Source organism: Dendrobates tinctorius, unplaced genomic scaffold, assembly GCF_039654945.1.
Source record: "Dendrobates tinctorius isolate UK_male_01 unplaced genomic scaffold, ASM3965494v1 ptg000167l, whole genome shotgun sequence".
NCBI classification, from domain to species: Eukaryota; Metazoa; Chordata; class Amphibia; order Anura; family Dendrobatidae; genus Dendrobates; species Dendrobates tinctorius.
In genome coordinates this window covers 3,105,001-3,126,414 of record NW_027361834.1, presented here as the reverse complement: position 1 = coordinate 3,126,414, position 21,414 = coordinate 3,105,001, and the positions used below count along the sequence as shown (strand labels likewise).

At 41.8% G+C, this 21,414-nt stretch overlaps 1 protein-coding gene across 2 annotated transcripts in view; it reads left to right on the top strand.

Annotated features, from left to right (window-relative positions):
• The window catches only part of RFTN1 (raftlin, lipid raft linker 1), a 480,896-nt gene that overhangs the window by 165,378 nt on the left and 294,104 nt on the right, over positions 1 to 21,414 (top strand). For both annotated transcript variants that reach the window (XM_073550730.1, XM_073550731.1), the window contains one exon: positions 14,510 to 14,696. In XM_073550730.1, the coding sequence (XP_073406831.1) occupies positions 14,510 to 14,696 (187 nt within the window). The remainder of the gene's footprint in view (positions 1 to 14,509; positions 14,697 to 21,414) is intronic.

The following is a 21,414-nucleotide window of genomic DNA, read 5'->3' as shown; positions in this document are numbered from 1 at the left end:
ACTTGGTATAAATATCTCCTCCATTATTTGGAAAAGTTTAAAAGTTTCAGCTAAACTTTGGTTATTGTAGTCAGTTTCTGTAAATTTGTGGGAAGGTGTCCAAGTATTAACACTGGAGTTAGGCCGTTGATTCTGATTTCTCCTCTGTGCGCTCAGTGTTGTACAATGCCAGAACTGCTAATATGGGGATTACGCTCAATAAAACACTCAGACTTCAATGAAATCATTGTATCCATGTACGTTTACTACTCAGGTTTACTTTACCATTTATGGTCAGTGATGAGAACATGCACTCGCATTGTAACACTAAAAATCTGGGTTACATTTCTTCTGGAAATGGAAACGTGAAGGCAATATATTAGTTATAAAAAAGTAAAATATCAATAACTCAGTAACTAAAGGAGTTGTCCACGTTTTGGTTGTATTTTTTTACCTAAGTTCATGTATTTGGGGCTTAGGCTACAAATAATTTTTGCAGTTCAGTTTCATTAAAAATGTTGCACCATTTGCCTTGTTTAGCCTCTACTTTGCACTGTCTATTGCTGCCTGCTTAATGCGTTAACTGAGAATTTGTCCATGAGCTTTTTTTCTAAGGGCAGATGCACCTAACGATGAGACTCTGATCAGCACATTCCACAGATACCAATTCCACTGAAAATTGGGGGATTGGAGATCAAGTCAACACCGTGAGCTTTTTCTCATGTTCCACAAAGTTATGAACGATTATGACAGTGTCCTTCTTTCATTGCCCAGATTTGAGGCTCACGTGCCGATTGTAGATGTATTTAGCATTGCACGAGTCACAATGGGCCCTTTGAACAATTCATGGGTGTACAGCGGTATATGTAGCAAATTGGGATGAAATAGAAATGTATGAATAAACTGACAACTGGGTGTTACCATCCCCATTGTCAAAGAACTCTGTCCCTAATCTGACAATGTCAGACCATGTGTAAGGTGCACAACGGGGTAGTCATGGGCAAGGGGCTGCTGTGTTCCCACACCCTGGCTCCATACAAATAAACAGTGTCCCAATACCATGTGCTATGCGTGTCGTTCAGAACACTCAATTTTCGGCCTTAGGCTTCCTCTGTCTCCACCATTCCGGATTCAAGAACATCCAAAGAAATCAGGGGACAAAGAGTTCATTTTTACTTAGCATCTTCAGTTCCATTGCAGTTACAGCACAGTACATTTCCACGTACTCTGTTCCACCTGTGCTATCCCTTCGCTTAATGGTTGCCTCAGCCCCTGAGGTACTCCATTCAACTTCAGAGTTTCCTTGAATTTCGTCCCATTTTCCTCATCAGGCTTTCACTTGTTAGAAGGGAATAAAACACTCTTCTCAATGCCTAGTTCGGGCCGTAAGCTCGAACTTAAAGGAATGTTTGCTGAAGACAGTTGCCGACGTTCTAATACTAACGAGAGTAAAGTAAGTCCAGGGTCATCAAAAATCAAGTGCCATTAAAAAAGAACTCAAGCTAACTGCCAAACAGTTCATACTTCTCGTACCCTCCTGAACTCTGGCCTTAAACTCATACTAACACTTTATCTATCTCAGAACTAATCTCCAACTCTCATATGCCTAACAAAAACCAGGAAGTGCTCCCCTTATTAAGTACTCACCCTTCCCTTCCCATGCTGGGGCTGATCCAGAACATTTAACTGTATCCTAACCTGTTCAATTTACTTCCTACTTCCTGTATGACTATAACTGATTCTTTTTATTCCCAACTTAATCCCAATGTCCTATTTTATACCAATGTCCTATACTTAACCCTGTACTTTCCCTATATCTAATATATAAAGCTCAAGTGTGTGTATGTATGTTTGTATGTATGTATGTATGTATGTATGTGTGTATGTCCGGGATTGGCATCCGCACCGTCGCAGCTACAGCCACAAAATTTGGCACAGTCACACGTCTGGACCCCGAGAGCGTCCTAGGCTATGTTGTGAGGTGAAATTTTAACCCTGCGCGTTCCAGTTCACCAAGCAATTTTGCCCCTATCTACATAATGGGGAAAAAGTGTGTGTGTGTGTATCAAGCCCTGCCCCTCATTATGATGTCATAATGGTTGCCATGGCGACGCTGATGTCATCATAGGTTGCAAGCCCCGCCGCTCATTATGATGTCATAATGGTTAACTATGGGATGGAGGATATGTATGACGGGTATATGGGCACGGGACTATGGGATGGAGGATGTGTGATGGGTATATGGGCACTGGACTATGGGATGGAGGATATGTATGATGGGTATATGAGCACGGGACTATGGGATGGTGGATATATATGATGGGTATATGGGCACAGTACTATGGGATGGAGGATATGTATGATGGGTATATGGGCATGGGACTATGAGATGAAGGATGTGTGATGGGTATATGGGCACTCGACTATGTGATGGTGAATATGTATGATGGGTATATGGGCATGGGACTATGGGATGGAGGATGTGTGATGGGTATATGGGCATGGGACTATGGGATGGAGGATGTGTGATGGGTATATGGGCACTCGACTATGGGATGGAGGATATGTATGATGGGTATATGGGCACAGGCCTATGGGATCGTGGATATGTATGATGGGTATATGGGCACGGGACTATGGGATGGAGGATATGTATGATGGGTATATGGGCATGGGACTATGAGATGAAGGATGTGTGATGGGGCGTGGGCAGCACGGTGGCTCAGTGGTTAGCGCTGCAGCCTTGCAGCGCTGGGGTCCTGGGTTCGAATCCCACCAAGGACAACATCTGCAAGGAGTTTGTATGTTCTCCCCGTGTTTGCGTGGGTTTCCTCCGGGCACTCCGGTTTCCTCCCACACTCCAAAGACATACTGATAGGGAATTTAGATTGTGAGCCCCATCGGGGACAGTGATGAAAATGTGTGCAAACTGTAAAGCGCTGCGGAATATGTTAGCGCTATACAAAAATAAAGATTATTATTATTTATATGGGCACTCGACTATGGGATGGTGAATATGTATGATGGGTATATGGGCATGGGACTATGGGATGGAGAATATGTATGATGGGTATATGGGCATTGGACTATGGGATGGAGGATGTGTGATGGGTATATGGTCACTCGACTATTGGATGGAGGATAGGTATGTTTGGTATATGGGCACGGGACTATGGGATGGAGGATAATTATAATTTGTTATAACTATCCACAGTTAGTTACTATGCCCAGGCAGCGCCGGGCTCTTCAGCTAGTACTATACATAACTCACATTACAATACATTTACTACGCATATTAGTACCTATAAGATTCAATGGAGTTTCAAGTTTTACATTACTCATGCAGTGCAATACAATATAATAAAACCATATTCTGACATGTATTCCAGTATAGTTCCTGCAGACGTTACCTAGTAACATACAGCTATCAATTTATTCATAAATTTCTTGAAGGAATAACAGAGAAACAGCAGAGCACAGTTATAAGAAAAGAACTGCAGACTCTATGTAACACAAGTTTTGCTCCCGGGTTCTAACTGTTATGTTTCAACTACTCACATATAAGGCTGGTTTCACATTAGCGTTTCAGGCCGCAGCGTCGGCCTGCGGACGGCCGCCGCTAAGCCCTGCCCCCTGCCACGCCTCCTGGTAGCTCCGCCTATGGGTGCATGACGCTGCATGTGACCTGCGTCCCCTATCTTTAGCACTGGAGACGCATGCGTCCTTTTGACGGTGCGCCGAGTGCACCAAATTGCAACAGGTTGCATTTGGCGCTGCACCGCCAAAAGGAAGCATGCGCCGCCAAACACATACCTGCGCATGGCCTGCATCCCAGTGCTAAAGATAGGGGACGCAGGTCGCATGCAGCGTCATGTGCCCATAGGTGGAGCTACCGGAGGAGGCGCGGCAGGGGCGGGGCTTAGCGGCGGCCGTGCGCAGGCCGACGCTGCGGCCTGAAACGCTAATGTGAAACCAGCCTTATATGTGAGCAGTTGAAACATAACAGTTAGAACCCGGGAGCAAAACTTGTGTTACATAGTGTCTGCAGTTCTTTTCTTATAACTGTGCTCTGCTGTTTCTTTTTATAGAATCATAGAATCGTAGAGTTGGAAGGGACCTCCTGGGCCATCTGGTCCAACCCCCTGCTCAAAGCAGGATTCGCTAAATCATCCCAGTCAGATGTCTGTCCAGCCTCTGTTTGAAGACTTCCATTGAAGGAGAACTCACCACTTCTCGTGGCAGCCTGTTCCACTCATTGATCACTCTAACTGTCAAAAAGTTTTTTCTAATATCTAATCTGTGTCTCTTCCCATTCAGTTTCATCCCATTGCTTCTAGTCTTTCCTTGTGCAAATGAGAATAAAGTTGATCCTTCTACAATGTGACATCCCTTTAGATATTTGTAGACAGCTATTAAGTCTCCTCTCAGTCTTCTCTTTTGCAAACTAAACATTCCCAAATCCTGCAACCTTTCCTCATAAGACAGGGTTTGCAGACCGGTCACCATTCTGGTCGCTCTTTTCTGAACTTGCTCCAGTTTGTTGATGTCTTTTTTAAAATGTGGTGCCCAAAACTGGACACAATATTCCAGATGAGGTCTGACCAAAGAGGAGTAGAGGGAAATAATGACTTCACGTGATCTAGACTGTATGCTTCTGTTAATACATCCTAGAATTGCATTTGCCTTTTTTGCTGCTGCATCACACTGTTGACTCATATTCAGTCTGTGATCTATTAGTATACCCAAGTCTTTTTCACATGTGCTGTCACTTAGCCCTATTCCTCCCATTCTATATATGCTTTTTTCATTTTTATTGCCCAGATGTAGTACTTTGCATTTCTCCCTGTTAAAAACCATTCTGTTAGTTGCTGCCCACTTCTCCAGTTTATTTAAATCTTTTTGAATCCTCTCTCTCTCTTCTCTAGTATTAGCTATCCCTCCTAGCTTTGTGTCATCAGCAAATTTAATCAGTTTACCCTCAATTCCTTCATCTAAATCGTTGATAAAGATGTTGAACAATACAGGGCCCAGGACAGAGCCCTGTGGTACCCCACTTGAGACATTCTTCCAACTGGATGTGCAGCCATTTACGACCACTCTTTGGGTCCGATCACTAAGCCAGTTATGAATCCACCTAACAGTTGCCTTGTCCATTCCATACTTAGTCATTTTTTCAATAAGGATTGTATGAGAGACTTTGTCAAATGCTTTGCTGAAGTCAAGATATACTATATCTACAGCATTTCCTTGATCCACCCAATCAGTGATACCGTCATAGAAGGAAATTAAGTTAGTCTGACATGACTTATTAGTTACAAACCCATGCTGACTCTGTTTAATCACTTCATTCTTATCCAGGTATTGACATACATGTTGTTTAATAATTTGTTCAAAGATCTTTCCTGGTATAGAAGTCAGACTCACCGGCCTATAGTTGCCTGGGTCCACCTTCTTCCCCTTTTTGAAGATAGGAACAACATTTGCTCTTCTCCAGTCTTCTGGCACTTCTCCTGTTCTCCAAGAATTTTCAAAGATTATGGAGAGGGGTTCAAAAATTTCTTCTGCTATCTCCTTCAGTACTCTGGGGTGTAATTCATCTGGACCTGGAGACTTGAATTCATTTAGGTTAGCTAAGTGTTTCCTCACTATCTTTCTGTTTATAGATATCCTGGATTCTTCTATTCCCTTAATAGGACAGTGAATAACAGTTGATGTTGCATTTCCTTTCTGAGAGAAAACAGATGCAAAATAGGAATTTAAAAGTTCAGCCTTCTCAACATCCTGTCTTACCATTTCATCATTTTCATCCTGTAAAAATCCTATAGCATCTTTGACTTTTCTTTTACTTTTGACATATCCCCAAAATCCTTTATTATTGCTTTTGACATCTCTTGCAAGCCTCAGTTCATTTTCAGCTTTAGCTAATCTGATTTGTGCCCTGCAGGTTCTGCAGACAGCATTATATTCTTCTTTAGATATGCCTCCCTCTTTCCATTTTATAAACATTTTTTTCTTCCTTTTTAGCATGTGCTTAAGTTCTGTGTTCATCCATCCTGGTTTCCTTAAATGCTTCCTATTCTTCCCTCTTTTCGGAATTGTTAACAACTGTGCTTTGAGAATTTCATTTTTCAAGATTTCCCATCCTTCCTGGACATTTTTGTCTTTAAGGATATCCAGCCATTGGATCCCTCCAATTCTCTTTCTGAATCCCTTAAAATCTGCCTTTCTGAAATCTAACCTTGACGTCTGAGTCTTCACAGGTCTTCCACCTCTAGTAATCCAAAATTCTAAAATAGCATGGTCGCTACCTCCTAGGGTCCCAGCCACTTTTACCTCCTCAACCATTTCCTCCCTGTTTATAAGGATTAGATCCAAGGTAGCAGTTCCCCTTGTTTTCTCCCTTACCTTTTGGAAGATAAAGTTGTCAGCAAGAGAGGATAAGAATTTCCTTGACCTGTTAGTTTTGCCTGAGAGAGATTCCCAACAAATGTCTGGATAGTTGAAATCTCCCATGACAACTATGTCATATTTTTTGGAGAACTTGGCCATCTGATGCATAAAGAGTTCATCTATATCTTCGGCTTGCACAGGCGGCCTGTAGTAAATGCCTACAATGGTGTCCTTTCCATTGTTCTGTCCTTGTATTCTTACCCAAACAGTTTCCACAGAACTCCCAGTCTCTGAAGCTTCAATCTCTGTGCAGATATACGCGTTTCGAACATACAATGCGACACCCCCTCCTCGTTTATCAAGTCTATTTCTTGCAAATAAGTTGTATCCTTCTAGTCTTGTATTCCAATCATGTGTATTGTCCCACCAAGTTTCAGTGATTCCAATTACATCATATTTCTGTTCCTGTGTTAGTAGTTCCAATTCTCCTTGTTTGTTGCCCATGCTTTGTGCATTAGTATAGAAACATTTTAGTTTGTGATTGGTTTCTCTTTCTCCATTATTTTTATTAATTAGATTCTTTCGTCTTTGTTCTTCCTTTCCACTTCTAATAGCAGAGTTCTCAATAGCATTTGTCAGGTGTATGGCTTTTTCTGGTCTTTTGCTTCCCTTCCCATGTTGTTCTAGTTTAAAGCTCTCCTTACAAGTGTAGCAAGGCGACTTCCAAATACATGCTTTCCAGTCTTCGTAAGGTGCACCCCATCTCTAGCAAGTAGTCCATCGTATAAGTAGTTCACTCCGTGATCCAGAAATCCAAATCGTTGCTGACGGCACCATCGACGTAGCCAGTTGTTCACCTGCAGAATCTTATTCCACCTCCTTGTTCCATGGCCATCCACTGGGAGGATGGAAGAGAAGACCACCTGCGCTCCCAGTTCTTTCACTTTCTTGCCTAAGTCTTCAAAGTCTCTGCAGATGATTTCCAGGTCGTTTCTTGCGGTGTCATTTGTCCCCACATGTAGTAGCAGGAATGGGTAGTCATCTGTAGGTCTGAAGAGTCCTGATATCCTGTCAGACACATCTTTAATTTTTGCACCTGGAAGACAGCACATTTCTCTTGTAGTTATATCCGGTCTGCAGATAGCGGCCTCTGTTCCTCTCAGCAGGGAATCCCCCATGACCACCACTCTCCGTTTCTTCTTCACAACATTTTTCTTTCTCCATCCAGGAGGACTCTGAGGGCGTACAAGGTTGCTGTTTGTTGGCAAAGTCTTATCCTGATGTATTTCTTCATCGTTTTCCTGCGTGAGAGCCTGGTACTGGTTCCTGAGCAGTATGGGTGCTGACTGCCTCCTGATCCTCCTGCTTCTCTGGGTCACATGTCTCCATTCCTCTGTTTCTTCAGGTGCACTTCGAATTTCTTCTCTTTCTGTAACATGAAGAGATAATTCTGCTCTGTCCAAGAACTCTTCACCTTCCTTAATGATCTTCAACGTAGCTAACCTCTCTTCGAGATTTTGCAACTTTTCCTCCAACAGGGACACAAGCTTGCATTTGTGGCATGTGAAGTTTGGCTTTTCCACTGGTAAATCTGTGAACATGTAGCAAGAAATGCAGCTCACCAAATGGCTCCTGGCCTCTTCCATCTTGAGATTTCTTAAAAACGATGAAAGATGAGCCAAATTTCCAATTTCCTCTTTTCAGCTGCAACGGCCAAAACCCAGTGATCGTTGAGCTCGCGGAGACTCTTCACTTATCCCAGAAGGCACTGGGAATATGCAAATGATCTCCTCAAGACTCTTCCCCTGGTTTTCCGATTTCCTATTTTCAGCTGCAACGGCCAAAACCCAGTGATCGTTGAGCTCGCGCAGACTCTTCACTTATCCCAGAAGGCACTGGGAATATGCAAATGATCTCCTCAAGACTCTTCCCCTGGTTTTCCGATTTCCTCTTTTCAGCTGCAACGGCCAAAACCCAGTGATCGTTGAGCTCGCGGAGACTCTTCACTTATCCCAGAAGGCACTGGGAATATGCAAATGATCTCCTCAAGACTCTTCCCCTGGTTTCTTTGTTATTCCTTCAAGAAATTTATGAATAAATTGATAGCTGTATGTTACTAGGTAGGAGTGTGTGCTTACATGAGTAAGGGTGTGACAGGAGTTGTCATACGCGGCAGGGGGCGGGGCTTAGCGGCGGCCGTGCGCAGGCCGACGCTGCGGCCTGAAACGCTAATGTGAAACCACCCTAAACTTGTTAAAAAAATCACCAACATTCCTCATGAGCTTGTGAGATAAAAGGCTCCTGCATGAACTATCTATGATCAGGCAAATCTCCTTGGGGTTACATGTGATTCCTATAGCGTCGAGTACATCGGCCACATTGTTACAGAAGTACAGTCTATTTTGCCGAATTAAGGAGCTGGAAAAAGCTTGGTGACGCTTCCTCTGAGCCGTGACTTTCAATTAATAAGTTCCATTGCTTGAGCCTTGATGTCAGAAGCTCAGCGCTGGACTTGGTGAGACCAAGGTCTCTGATCAGATTGTTGAAGTCTTTTTGGTTAGGGTAGTATGGCTGCCAATCCTCGGCTGCACCTGAAAAATTGAAATCGAGTTCTTCATTCCTTGGTGGCCGACTTGCTGTTTTCTCCTGAAGGTGGTTGTTCTCTGTCTGGAGGAGTTGGTACACAGAGCTCAGGGCAGTATGGTACTGGGACGGTGGATGAAGGAATGTCAGGATACATGACAGGAGGTGCATTTTTGCCAGTTCGACATTTGGAAGGGTCCACCATGCAGAAGTAGCAATAGGTTGAGTGGTTAGTCAGATTATGCCAAATTCTTGGGATAGCAAAATGCATGGTTCTCTTTTTTCCCCTGTACCTACCTGTAAGCAAATAAAACAAAATTTGGATTGAGAAATTGATTCATGTCACACACTTGAGCTTTTTCTCATGTTCCACAAATTTGTGGACTATTTTGACAGTGACCTTCTATTAACATATTAACATAGGTATTAAGGTTGAAGGAAGACTTTAAGTCCATCTAGTTCAACCCATATCCTATCCTAACTTGCCCTAACATGTTGATCCAGAGGAAGGCAAAAAAAACCCCATGTGGCAAAAAGTAAGCTTCACATTGGGGAAAAAAATTCCATCCCGACCCCACATACCGCAATCAGACTAGCTCCCTGGATCAACGCAATGTTAAGGAAAATAGTGTATATACCCTGTAATATTATACTTTTCAAGAAAGGCATCCAGTCCCTTCTTAAATTTTATTAGGGAATCACTCATTACAACATCATATGGCAGAGAGTTCCATAGTCTCACTGCTCTTACAGTAAAGAATCCGCGTCTGTGAGTATACTTAAACCTTCTTTCCTCCAGACGTAGAGGATGCCCCCTTGTCCCCGTCACAGGTCTAAGAGTAAAAAGATCATTAGAAAGGTCTTTGTATTGTCCCCGCATATATTTATACATTGTAATAAGATCACCCCTAAGCCTTCGATTTTCCAAACTAAATAACCCCAAGTGTAATAACCTGTCTTGGTATTGCAGACCCCCTAGTTCCCTAACAACCTTGGTCGATCTTCTCTGCACCTGCTCCAGTTCAGCTATGTTTTTCTTATACACTGGAGACCAGAACTGTACACAGTATTCTAAGTGTGGTCGCACTAGTGACTTATATAGAGGTAAAATTATGTTCTCCTCATGAGCATCTATGCCTCTTTTAATGCATCCCATTATTTTATTTGCCTTTGCAGCAGCTGCCTGACACTGGCCACTAAATGTGAGTTTGTTGTCAACCAATACACCCAGGTCTTTTTCAGTGACAGTTTTGCCCAGTGTTTTACAATTAAGCACATAATTATACATCTTGTTTGTTCTACCCAAGTGCATGACCTTGCATTTATCCCCATTAAAGCTCATTTGCCATTTAGCAGCCCAAGCTTCTAGTTTACAAGTTTACATAAATCCTCATGTAATATAAAATTGTCCTCCTCTGTATTGATTACCCTGCAGAGTTTAGTGTCATCTGCAAATATTGAAATTCTACTCTCTATGCCCCCTACAAGGTCATTAATAAATATGTTAAAAAGAAGCGGGCCCAAAACTGACCCCTGTGGTACCCCACTGCTAACCGTGACCCAGTCCGAGTGTGCTCCATTAATAACCACCCTTTGTTTCCTATCCCTGAGCCAGCTCTTAACCCACCTACACATATTTTCCCCTATCCCCATTGTTCTCATTTTATGTATCAACCTTTTGTGTGGCACCGTATCAAAAGCTTTTGAAAAGTCCATGTACACTACGTCCACTGCATTCCCTTGGTCCAGTCCTGAACTTACCCCTCCTTAAAAGCTTATCAGATTAGTCTGACAGGAACGGTCCCTTGTAAACCCATGTTGATATTGGGTCATGAGGTTATTCTTCTCCAGATACTCCAGTATAGTATCTCTTAGAAAACCCTCCAGGATTTTACCCACAGTTGAGGTTAAACTTACTGGCCTATAATTTCCAAGTTCAGTTTTTGTCCCCTTTTTGAATATTGGCACCACATTTGCTATGCGCCAGTCCTGTGGTACAGACTCTGTTATTATGGAATCTTTAAAGATTAAAAATAATGGTCTATCTATGACTGTGCTTAATTCCTGCAGTACTCGGGGGTGTATCCCATCTGGGCGCGGGGATTTGTCAATTTTAGTGATTTTTAGACGCCGCCGTACTTCCTGCTGGGTTAAGCAGGTCTTAAAAAGGAGAAAACGGAGTAACGGATACAAAATATATGCAAAAGTATAAATTTTATTAATACTCACATCAAGTGCTGACAAGTATACAAGTTGACTAAAATAGGGGGGATAAGCCCCAATGATACAACAATCAGGACAGACAAGGACAGGGTAAATAAAATGATACCAGTGCTCGAAATCTACATGGCACAACGTTCAGTCAGCCCATGGGCATTGCACATAACAGACATGTGTCTAATGGTAAAAGATAGTCAAATATGGCATACTCAATTAAATGTGTATTGTACATAGTTGTACATGTCTAGAGCGCCAAAAAAAAAAAAAAAAGAAAAAAAAAAAACCATCCAGAGGGGTCAATGTGCAAGTCCAATGGACACTGAACATAAATGAATCAATGACATGTGGAAGGATTCTTACATAGTAAATAACATATGTATCAGCATATCAAAACTGCGCAATTGTGCCAGAGAGAACCCGGGAGACGACCCGCCCAGCGGTCCAAATGACCGAAGTGTGGAAACAAGTAAAGGCAGGCTGCTTACCGGGGAGCAGAGGAGGTGAAGGCCCATGCAACGACACCCTAGGTGCCATTTAATGGAGAATTTTAATCCCTGATCATGTTATCCGTCATGGGATTTTCTTGTGTAAATACTGTTGAAAATATTGCCGAGTTTGAGGCTCAAGTGCCCATTTTAGATGTATTTAGCATTTCACACGAGTCACAATGGGCACTTTGAACGATTGATGGGTACATAGCGGTGAGTTCAGCAAACTAGGATGAAATAAAATGTATGAATAAACTGAACTGACAACTGGGTGTTACCATCCCCCTTGACAAAGAAGTGTGTCCCTAATCTGACTGTCAGACCATGTATGCACACACTCCTACCTAGTAACCTCCAGCTGTCAGTTTACTCCTACATTTCTTGAAGGAATAACAAAGAAACAGCAGAACACAGATTTATAAGGAGAGATACTCCAGACCATTTTGTGTGAAAAGCATCTCTTTACTAAAACAGACACGTCATGAGAGCAGACAGATCATCTCTGAGTGTTCTAGGTGAGGTTTCATATTGAATCTAAAGGCTATATGAGAGGAGAAATCGTTGTAGGGAAAAAAATAAAGGTCATTTAGATGTACATTATAAATAGAGCAATGAACAGTTTCCCAGAAAACAAAGATGTTGCACAAGTGGGACATGAACCTCTAGTCATGCTTGGATTCGGTACGACGAGATGAGAGAATTCATTGGAGATTTTGTTTCTTTAAAAGAATGTTTATGGGTGGATTGTACAATTCTCCGTGGATTTTACCAGCTCTATTAATGGAAGATAAGAGTAGAGTCTGTTTCCATTTAGCGAGTCAATTGAGATTACAATGTCCTACTTTTTAAAACGGGAAGTAAAACTGTCTTACTGCGGTTTTTTATATTGTTTATTTATTAGCTGAATTTTATAACTTTTCTTTCCAGGTCTACTATAATAAAATAACACTAATAGTAGATTATTCCTGAGATTTCATAATGTTGGTGTCATCAGCTGCAATGTTGTGTGCCACCCTGACATAAATCTGTGTAACACCCCACTTTCGTTTTTTGCAATTCTGTGGATTCCTTTGGATTCCATCTTGTACAGTAAAACAGGCAGCTATGTAAATTGTCTTCTTACGAAATTGGCCTATGTGTATGCCTGAGACAGAATACTTGCCATTTTAACCCTATTGGAGACATGGACTGATTGATGACACTCTCAATACAATGACATGAAATATGTTATCACAGCTTAGGCAATGGGAAATAAATACTTGGTGGAGTGAAATACAAAGGGTCACTCACGGCATCAGACCTCATTCAGACATCCACTTCTTTTCTGTTGTTAGAAAACTTAAATCCTTTTGTGTCAGTGTGCTGGATTTGAATTTCATCCATTTTTGGTCAATGTGCTCATCTTTACTATTATTGTGGCATCATTTTTCACAAAAAAATCCAAACTCTTCTTACTGTAACAGCTGTGTGTGAACACTCTCTCACTCTAACTACGTTCACACGGTCAGTATTTGGTCAGTATTTTGCATTAGTATTTGCAAGCCAAAACCAGGAGTGGGTGATAAATCCAAAACCAGGAGTGAGTGATAAATACAGAATTGGTGACGTGTTTCTATTATACTTTTCCTCTGATTGTTCCAATCCTGGTTTTGGTCTACAAATACTGATGCAAAATACTGCCCAAATACTGATAGTGTGAATGTGGCCAACCTCTGCCTTTGTGTTTATGTGGTACCATACTGATACAACAGATATTGTGTCACAGTAGCGTGTTTCAGTTTAGCATTCGGATAAATGGGACTCATTGTCCTTTCAGTTCATCTGTGTTTTGCGCAGGAAGGCTGGTTGTCAGTACAATTAGCTCTCTGCTCGGAGTCATGGGCAGGATCCTGCCCTATTTAAACCTCCAGCAGTCAGTCTTTGGCTGCCAGTTATAGGTTACACTTTTTCTGGTTCATGCCATCTCTGCTTTTTCACTCAGCCTTTATATTGCTGTTTTTGACCTTGGTCTGTGTTCTGACTACTCGTCTGCCTCTCAGTTTTGTTCCTGACCTTGACTACTTGGTTCTGACCTGACATTTAACTATTCTCTGCCGCTCATTTCACCAGCCAGCAGCCACTCCATGGATGCAGCCCAAGGTGCCCTGCATAAGTCTGGGTCTCTGCATATGGTTTAAATGTTGAAGAGAAGAGTTCCCCTGATACCTTCTAGATTGGGTGGTGCAAATCCTATCTGTGGAGGCCCTTTAGATAGCTGCCAGCCTTCCACTGACAGCGCTCTGTTACACTTACCTATCAAACTAAAAATTGGAGAGCGACCCTGTGCTGAATGTCTTTTCTGCGGACCCATTGATTTGAATGGTTGACCTGGATTTTGTGCTTCAGATTAAAAATGCACGTGACTATTTAAATGTTTTTGGATACTTGTGGTCAAAAATATGTAGACATTGCTGCAACGCAATATATTATAATGGGTGGCAATACTAGAGAAATAAAGAGAAAAATGTGCAATTTATACTTTGGGATTTTTTTTTAGTTCATTAAAAATAATTTAACTTGAATTGAACATTTTGCTTAACTAAAAAGTCCAATATTGCAACAACAAAAAAAATGGAATTGATCTTTGGTTAAAAATGGTAAAATAAAAATGCCTAATTTATGAAGAAATAAAATGCAAACATCCTTTTGTTGCCCTGAAATTTCAAAAGTTGTAGCTGTTTGCCCAGTGCATGCAAAAAATGGAAAGATTAGACTGATCATTAATGCCTGCAATTATTTCAGAAGTGAAGGAGGTGTTAATATCTGTACATGACTGTATATTTATGATGTCCCTGTCTTTTAATTTGCAGTCCAAATACCAGGATCATCAGCTGTCCAAATTGCCTCCCTGCGTGATCTACCTGAAAAGTTACAAGACCTATACCAGCAGGGCTTCACAGTGGTGGTCATACACCCATTCGTTCAGTACACCGAAGGCAATGAAAGGATTCCTCAGGAGGAGATGTTCCGTGTGGTCCTCATAAAGAAAACGGAAAGGTAATTAACTATTTCTTACATCATAATGTGGTGCCTTCCATAACACGTATGTTTCAAATGGCTGAGTGTATTTAATATCTATAGAGGATGTTTGGTTGTCCTGTAGCTTGTGGTATGCAATCATAAAAAATGGAATATCAAGTCGTTTTCAGATTAAAAGTTTCTCACCATCTTCATGCCAGAAGCAGCACAATGGAGGGTGCAGTTAGCATTTCAAATTGTTACGTGTTTCAGACATATTTGTGGGAATACGTCTGAAATGCGTAGGTTTTAACACTAATGAAATATGGATAGTGAGAAACCTTTAATTTGAAAATATCTGGATACTCTATCTTGTAATAAAGTTTGGTAACCCTTTAAATAGGATCAATGTCCATTCAGGAATGGACAAATTATAGTACACCTTCATTCAAACCTGTAAATTCAAGATTAATGCTACTTAATCTCTACCAATACACACAATCATACAGTAACTGTCCAGGAACAAATGTACATTAGATTTCGATATGTGAGTTAGTTGTTTACATCCCATTTCTGATGTCCTTTTAGCATGTACGCTTGGAACGCTTCTGATGTACAGTACTGTGCAAAAGTTTTAGGCAGGTTTGGGAAAAAAATGTTTTAAAAAATGGACATGTTAATAGTTTATTTTTAGCAATTAACATAAATGCAAAGTAAATGAACAAAAGAAATCAAATCAATATTTGGTTTTACTACCCTTTGCCATCAAAGTATTAATTCTTTAGGTACACTTGTTCATAGTTTTTGAAGGAATTCTGCAGGGAGTTTGTTCCAAACATATCGGGGGAACTAACCGCAGATTTTCTGTGGACGTAGGCTTGTCTCTTCATGTAATTCCAAGGAAAAAGAATGACTGCTCAGGGATCTGTGGGGGTTCATATCATCACTAACATTAATCTTTGTTCTTAATGCTGAAGATAGTTATTAATGACATTGACTGTATGTTTGGGGTCATTATCCTGCTAACGAATAAATTTGAAGGCGATCAGATCTGTCCCTGATTGTATTCCTTGATTGATACGCATCTTCCTGTACTTCTGAGCATGAAGGACAACTTGAATCTTGACCATATTCACAACTCCTTATGCTAAAATACCATCAGGCTTCACTGATATGTGCAGATCCTCATTATTGTACCTCACTCCATGAATTCAGCAAACTGCCTTCTGTTAGAGTAAATACTTCACATTTTCCCTCAAGAGCACCTTTTGCCATATTTCTGCACCTCAATTCCTGTGTGTTTGTGCATAGTTGAGTCACTTCGCCTTGATTCCATGATAAAGGTATGATTTTTGGCTGCTATTCTTCCATGAAGACCACGTTTGGGAAGGTTTTACCAGACAGTAAACAAGTGAAGCACTGTCTCGCTGATCCCACTGGTTGCTGCCAGTTCTGAGCTGATGGCACTGCTGGACCTCTTCCAATTTTGAAGGGAAATAAGATGTGTTTTTCATCTGCTGCACTAAGCTTCACTGGCCAACCATTGCGTCTACAGTCCTCAGCGTTGCCCATTTCTTACTATCCTCTATGCTAAGAAATATAGGCAGATACTTATCCATCGTGCGATACAATCATGATAGCATCTGATTGGTTCCAAATGTATTGTGCAGCAGGATAACAGCTTCAAACATACATGCAGCCAATGTCATCAATAACTATCTTCAGTGTAAAGAAGAAAAGGCCGTCTTGGAAGTGATGATACTCCTCAACATCATCAAGTCTGTCTGGGATTACATGAAGAGACGGAAAGATTTGTACAAGCCTACGGGTATGTTCACACTGGGCATTTTTGCTGCATTTTTTATGCTATTTTTCAGCTGCTTTTTACAGTACCAGCAAAGCCTATGAGATTTCAGAAATCTCATACACCCACATTGTTTTTTTTGTCAACAGGATTTTGTCTTTGCAGCGTTTTTGTTTTTACATAGAGCATGTCACTTCTTTCAGCATTTTTGCAGCGTTTTTCACCCATTGAATGGATGGTGAAAAAAACGCTGCAAATACGCAGGTTGACTTTTTTGCAGCACATTTGCTCCTGAAAAGTCAAGGACAGCCAGATGTGACCTCAAACTCGGCTCTGCTACCTCTAGATGGTGCTCATTCACCAGTGGTTCTCAGCCTGGATGGTCGCATCTTGGCACTGTCCAGGTTGAAAACTAATTATCCCCCAGACATGGATTACGGCATGGGACAGAACAACAGACAAGTGAGGGATATTGCTGTTTTATTATTTTTGGTTTATTAGAGGAGATCGAGGGTTTCGGTGGAATTAGGCAAGGTTATAAGTATGGTTTAATTGAGTCTGTGTCATTCTTTCAATTAAAGGATTTTTTTCTGGGTGTCTGTGTTTTCTTATGATGTGACTATGGGGTTAGTAATGGGGGCATCTTATTGACGCCTCTCCATTTAGCAACATTTTTCCACACCTGCCTAAAACGTTTGAACAGGACTGTACATGCTAAAAGTGTCCATAGGGTAATAATAGTATAATGGAGGCCAAAATGATACTGAAGAATACTCTAGGCTAGTATCACCCTATTGACACATTTAGCGTATGCATTGGGAGCCTTCCACATGTATACAATAAATGGACATCACAAATGTGATGTGAACGTCAATATGCTGCCCGTATTATCCAGGTAAATAATATACTGCACAAAAAAAACCCCAAAAAACTTAGAACAATGAAGTTGATAACATTTCTCCATAACATGGTGTCAATGAAAAAAGCCTATACGTACAGATACGTCTTAATAATGGATCTCTAGCGGTGATGGATTCCATGATATGGCATCCGTTTACCATGTTTGTCTTGTCATATACATTGAACTAAGGATATAGACATGTCAGCAGAGCCCTTAGACAGGAGATCTACTTTAAGGGAATCTCTCTTAAGATTTTGTCTATATAAACCATGTCCACCAAATTTTAACCCTCTTTAATAGTGTTCCTTTACCCACTTGATATTAACCTAAGTGCAGTGCATATATGTGACACCAAAATGGTGCCGAACTGTCAGATGGGCATCTCCATATTGTTGTCACTTCCTGCACTGTTCCCACAGTCGATGCGCTTGCAGCCTCAATTGACATACCCACTTAGGTTTTGTTTCCTAATGCGCAGGTGAGAGTTAGGCCTCTTTCACACTTCAGTTTTTTGACGTCAGTCGAAATCTGCCACTTTTAGAAAAAAACGGATCCACCCATTTTTGGGCGGATCCGTTTTTTTCTCCCATTGATTTGCATTAGTGGTGGATTTTGATTGATGGTCGTCCGTTGGGTCCGTTTTTTGACGGATCCGTGAGAATTTTAGCGGCTCCTGGGCGGACCAGACGGACACTGCAACTTTTTTTTGGTTGACGGTCCGCTATTTTTAACTGCGCATGCCCGAAAGGTGAAAGCCGGGAGCAGTTTTTACCCTGAAATACCGTCCCAGGAGCCGCTAAAATTCTCTCTCTCTCTCCTCACCTCGCACGTTCCTCCTCACCTCACACGTTCCAGGCCGCCGCGCAATCTCCAAGTCGCAGCCGCCGCGCGATCTCCAAGTCGCGGCCGCCGCGCGGTTTATATACCGCGGTCGCTTTAAATATCGCCGCTTGCCTTCTCCCACAGATCCGCTGCCAGCGTGGTCCGCTGCCATCCGTCCGTCACTGAAAGGAGACGGATCAGTTGCTGTTAACCTTTGGCGGATTTCAGCTGACCGTCGACGACGGAGGTATGAAACAGGCCTTAGTCTGTATAGTTGACATAGGAAATGTCATCTATGTCAATCAAGGCCAGAGAGGAGGTGAATGAAGGCACAGAGGAGGCTCTGAGTATGGTCCAAAGATGGCCATCAGACTGCTTGGCGCTGATTACATACATTATTGTAGCATTATAAAGGGCATATGTAAGAGGGTCAGGGCCTTGCCCTGTAAATGTTGTTGCTACTTGTTGTCTGTATATGATTGCTATATTTGTATGTGTCATGTATATATAATTGTGACGTATTTACGTATCTGTGTATTATATGTAAGTTAGGGACCGTGCAGATAGGAAAAAGGACACTAGATTGGGGCACGGAGCACACTCATAATAGAGCACAGTTTTAGGACACTTTAGAGGTTAATTGTAGGAGTGGTAGCTGGGAACTAGCTAGAGAGATTTCCTGGTTTTAGTCAGTCGGGGGTAGACCCCTGGTGCGGCTCAGATGGTCCTGTTCCTGAGCTGTATAGCTGCCACACGGTGTGTAAAGTGTATTCCATAGCCATCCATAGTAGATGTGGGAGAATTGAGCAGAGAAAAGAAGAGAAAAACGTATGGTATCTGGAGCAATGTAGTGAAGAGGTCAGTGAAGAAATCACTGATGAAGTGTCAGCAGAAGTCTGGGTGCTGAAGAAGTAGTCAAGTGGGCCACCAGTGAGTGCTCGGGCAGGATAACCAAAAGGGGGTGGACGTCCTAGTAGATGATTATTTCCGTGTCTGGACTGAAGTCGGTTCCAGGGAGATAGTTTGAAGTGCCGTTTTCACCGGGCTCCTCGTCCCGCTGTAACTTCGTGGTCCATTCTGGTGCAGCAGAGGAAGTTAGGGAAAGCTTAAGAAAATGTATTGCTAGTACCGTATCAAGTGTGCTAAAGGTGTATTGGATGTTCTGTGTCCTGAAGAAAATACATTTTTATTGTTTGAAGTTATCCTGGGCTCTGCCTCCAGTCCTTTGAACTCCAGGAAGAATGTGGGACGCACCAGGGAAGAAGCAGCAGACAGCACTGTGCTGAAGTGTCTACCCCCCCCCCCCCCCCCCGGCAGTGGTTTTACACATATTTTGAAGTATGTAGGGCAGCTGGGCTCTTTTCATTGGTTGCAGGGCTACTAATAAAGAGGGCTAAAAGGTGGTAGACATGGTTTATATAGAGAAAGCGTAATGACCGTTTCCACTTAAACTACTTACTCTTTCAGAAAGTGTTATGACTGAAGGCATGTTACCTGTTGAGTTTTTCCCCATCACTAAGGCTGAGCTCAAACCTAAGCTCAAACGTAAAATGTGATGCATCCATTACATAATGAGCAGGCAAGGAGCCCCACACACCCTGTTATCTGATAATCAGGTCTGTTGGGTTCTGTCATGGAGCTGCCCTTGCAGATGTGAACAGAGCCTTACCGAATAGTCTTGTAGATTCACGTTTTGTGCCAGGCAGAAAACTAGACCATTGCTTCAGTGCATTGATGCTTCACTTCCATCTCTGGTTTCAGGATCCATGTGAGTTTTGTGCTTCAGTCACAATTTCTTTTTTTAGGGGGAGAGATTATGCTTTAAATATCTCACCATGAATCAGTTCCAGTATTTACAGCTTATTTAAGTTTCCTTTTTACTTTACACTTGTGGTTATGACAAAATCTTTGAGACCTTCATGGCAGTACATAGGTAATTTATGGAGAAAACAATAAGAAAATATAAAAGGGTGAGGGCCAACGGCTTAGAACAAGATTTTAATTAGACATATAAGTAATAGTTTTGGCTATTGTGGACATTGAAAGCTTGAGTGGCAGTGGCAGAGGGGGTCCTGGTGAGGATGAGGGTAGAATATTGGTAATAATTCAATGTCAGCAGAAAACTGGAGCCAGGAAATAAATTATGTGTTAATCTCCTGATCAATGCCCCTGGATGTGACAAAGTCAGTAATGAGGTAACAAGTTTTGTAATCCTGCTACGTACTTAGCATTCGCTGCTAATAATTGGTGAGCAATGTGAATATAATCATAATGAACATTAGCCACAGTGGCTCTAAGATATGAAATTCTCCTTTACCTTTCCCTCCATCCCCCCAGTGACAAGTTAATTATATTACAATAAACCTTTCAGAGTAGTATATAGTAGTGTTTTATATTAGTATTCCACTTGTGTATTAATCAATCAGAAAGCTCGCAGGCCCTACCGCTTCCCTGAAGACATAAACAGGCTTCAGGATTATTTCTAAGCTGTCTGTGTTCACACTGATTAATTGATACCAGGTACGATTGACAAACATTATGGTATTAGTTGTCTAAACCTATTGATTTCTGTAGGGTCAACTGACCTTTAAATGTGTACGGAGGCCTCCCGACTGTCCTCTAACAGATTATGTTGGAAGGCAGAAAGATCGGTCAGGTTGTAAGCCACTGCCAGCCGTCCAATCCTGCATATGGGGAGTCAGGAGACGTAGCTGTCAGTTGAATGATCGTTCAGCCAACAGCTGTCTAATCTGTATGACCAGCTCACTCTGCTGGCAAATTTCAGCATCCGCATTTTTAGCACACTTAGGGTAAGTTCACACCACCATACTTTCTGTCATCTGAGAGAATCTGGTCGATTATGCTAATCACACTCTGTTCAGAGTATGGTCATATTGTGATCTACTTTTCTTGGTTGAGTTGAAGATGGGATCTTCCACCTCCATCTTCTTCATTTTGTTAGTCCATGAAAAGCACTTAGGTTTTTTCCACAGACTCATTGACTTTCATGGCCTAGTGTGATTCGAATATCGAATGTAAATCATGCGCTCTGTCCAAGGAAGAAAATTGGACATGTGCGTAGCCCCATAGGAAAACATTGGTCCGAGTGCGAGCCAATGTTTAACCAGATCACACTCACACCGAAAATACAGTGGCATGAGCCCTATCCATACAACCCATTAAGGAACAGATGTTCAGGTGTAATGGGATTATGCTAAAATGGGCCTGTC